We start from the raw sequence: 2,915 nt of genomic DNA on the forward strand, positions 1-2,915 counted from the left end.
AATAAACCATAACTCATTTCCCTGAAATAACTCACTGAAGGAAGTAGACTAGAGTGAATATTCGGAACAGTGTCTATCTATCTATTACACAGGGTTGGAAAGAACTCAGACAATAAATCTAACGTTAACATTCTTTGTGTAACATCATCTTTGCGGGGTCGTGTGGCGCAGCGGCAGCGTGCGCGACTCGGAATCAAGAGGTCCCGGGTTCAAGTCCTGGCATGCCACCGATCTTGTGCCCTTGGGAAAGGCACTTAACACGACTTTCCCCGCTAGACTCAAGTTAAAATGAGTATTGTCTGTCCAGTATTCGTTTCTATGTGCGGGACACAACACCAGCAACAGCTGTCTCTGTTCCGCGTGTATTGCACTGTTGCAATTTCCATAAATCAAATCAAATCAATCAAACATAATCTTTATCCGTAGAAAAGTATGAAGTTCTCCAGGCTGGTTCAGCGTGCAGCGTTGGGAAGATGCGTCCTTGTGTTGGTGGGATTTGCTGCCGGGATTTTCTGGTCCTCCCTGCTGAAAGCGGTGCCACTGACTCAGCAAGTGGCCGTGACACAACGCCGCGGTGCAAGCATGTTGCATGGACAGGCAAAGCATCGTAGTGCTCTTGGCAACATTCTCACTCAAGCTCAAAAGTACGTACTACCTATGCGGGTGTTTCAGTCTACTTGGTAGCCGACCATCGACGATCAAATTGACCTGCTTCTCAGCAGGCCAATTTGATCGTCGATGACCAGCTACCTTCTCTCGCCAATTAATACCCGTTTTAGTCCGATTTCTACGATTTATTCATGCTGCACAAGAAGTCTGTTGGAGACTAGTTTCAGTCACGGGATCCGAGACCTTGGCATAATTTAATTTCCGCCGTTTTGATGTGTCAAGTCATTGTGTGAGAAATGTTGGAAACGACTGCATCTACTACGTAGTATATACACTTAGTAGTATAGAAAAATCCATATTCCTTATGCCATTAGACAAACCACCCATCGAAAAACAGATCTGTACCTTTATCTCTACAATAACTGAAAAGCGAGGAGAAGTTGAATCTATATAACGATAGTAAGTTAATTTTGTATCTGTTAACCGTGTCCATTCATCTTGTTTTGTTGTGACCTGTACTTAGCCAAGTGTGGTAGAAATGTGCAATAAAGGTCTTCATTCATTCATTCATAAACAGTACATTAACATTAATATTCGGCCTCTCTGTAGATAAAATTCTCCAGCGATCCTATTTACAATGTAAAGAATTCTAAATGCTCCTATTGAATGAACCTGCTTTACGTAATTTTTACGAAAGTTGCAGTCGTTGATATATGTCCATTGTATTACTTGTTTCAGGATAGCTGATTCACAGACGAGTAGAAAACGTAAAATTCTGCTGGACTGTGGAGGAAACGTGGCTTCTACAGTCCAGTTGTTCAGAGAGACCTACCCGGACGGCAAGAACTACATCATACACTCCTTTGAGTTGGACGACAGACTGGCTCCGTATTTCGCTCCGTACTCCAACCACGTTCTGCACTGCCCGACCGCTGTGTCCAACAAGGATGGTCAGTCTTCAAAATCATGCATTGATGTATACACTACAATGTTTACAAATTCTTTCACATACTGGTAGTCTTCTATACCGGCCTCTCTCTATTTCCAGAGGATGGGCACTAACTCTAATTTTGCTGATGGTTGAACGTTTTAAACTTGCCTGTTACATGCATGTATGTAGGTAACATGACAGCGTATGCAGAGTCAGCTTGGTCGCCGGGAAAGGGAAAGACGAGCGGTACTGACATGCAGTGGGGAGGGGGAACCCTGTTCGCCTTCAAAAAAGAGATACAGGACAACATCACAGGAGGGTCCCGGAGGCTGACCTACCGACGGACGATCCCCACAGTCGACCTGTCCCGATGGATCCAGGAGAACACCGACGTAGACGACTACGTCATTTTCAAGCTAGACGTGGAAGGCGCAGAGTACGACATTCTGACAAAAATGTTAGAAGAAGGCACTTTTAGATGGATTGACAAGTACGTATTTTACATCATTCTATCGTATGCCATTTCGTGATGGCTTACACCAACGCTACGCCGCCATTTTTCCTTCTTCGCATCTTTGATGATCCTTTTGATTTTGATGCTCGATCCTAGTGTTTTCGACCGTATTTTCCCAGAAGTTCCAGCGTCAAAAATTACACGGACTAGCAAGGACCCTGTATAAAATCCTTGGGACTAGTAAAACGACTATGTCGGTTTCTTGCTCTACCTAACATTGACGTTGCACACTACGTTACACATTTAGGTACTAAATGTACCTAAATGCGGTATTCTACTGTGCACGATTTTTGGCGACGCCTCTGGGGCGGAGCCGTTGGTATAGTACTGCGATTGAGTTGAAAATATTCTAAGAATTCCACCAATGCATTCCCCAGGGAATTGCTTTTTGGCGATACCTTTTTGTTGATGCTCATCACTGTCGTTATGTGTCAGATATTATGGAGAGTATCACGGGTGGCAGACCATACCGGGATGGAACAAGGCAGACAAGGCACAACTCATCGAAGAGGTGGAAGCCAAGGGTAAGCCTCTGTTGAGATGGACGGGAGAAACCAGGACATATGAAGACTTCGATGCCATGCACCCGAAACTGGTAAGTTGATCATTTGAAAAACCATGGCCAGTGTTCCAGACGTTTACCTACTACTGCTACTGCTGCTGCTGCTGCTGCTGCTGCTGCTGCTACTGCTACTACTACTGCTGCCACTGCTACTGCTGCTGCTGCTGCTCCTACTGATACTACTACTACTACTACTGCTACTGCTGCTGCTGCTGCTACTGCTACTGCTACTGCTACTGCTACTACTACTACTACTACTACTACCGCTACTGCTACTGCTGCTGCTGCTGCTGCTGCTG

General features: G+C 45.1%; 1 protein-coding gene across 1 annotated transcript in view; it reads left to right on the forward strand.

Moving 5' to 3' along the window:
- Nucleotides 1–432: 432 nt before the first annotated feature.
- The window catches only part of LOC109480112, a 5,085-nt gene continuing 2,602 nt past the window's right edge, over nt 433–2,915 (forward strand). Inside the window, exons 1-4 of the mRNA XM_019782268.1 lie at nt 433–644; nt 1,348–1,559; nt 1,730–2,030; nt 2,490–2,649. Coding sequence (XP_019637827.1) covers nt 433–644; nt 1,348–1,559; nt 1,730–2,030; nt 2,490–2,649 — 885 coding nt within the window. The remainder of the gene's footprint in view (nt 645–1,347; nt 1,560–1,729; nt 2,031–2,489; nt 2,650–2,915) is intronic.

This window comes from Branchiostoma belcheri, unplaced genomic scaffold (assembly GCF_001625305.1).
Source record: "Branchiostoma belcheri isolate BF01 breed outbred unplaced genomic scaffold, Haploidv18h27 scaffold5, whole genome shotgun sequence".
NCBI lineage: Eukaryota > Metazoa > Chordata > Leptocardii > Amphioxiformes > Branchiostomatidae > Branchiostoma > Branchiostoma belcheri.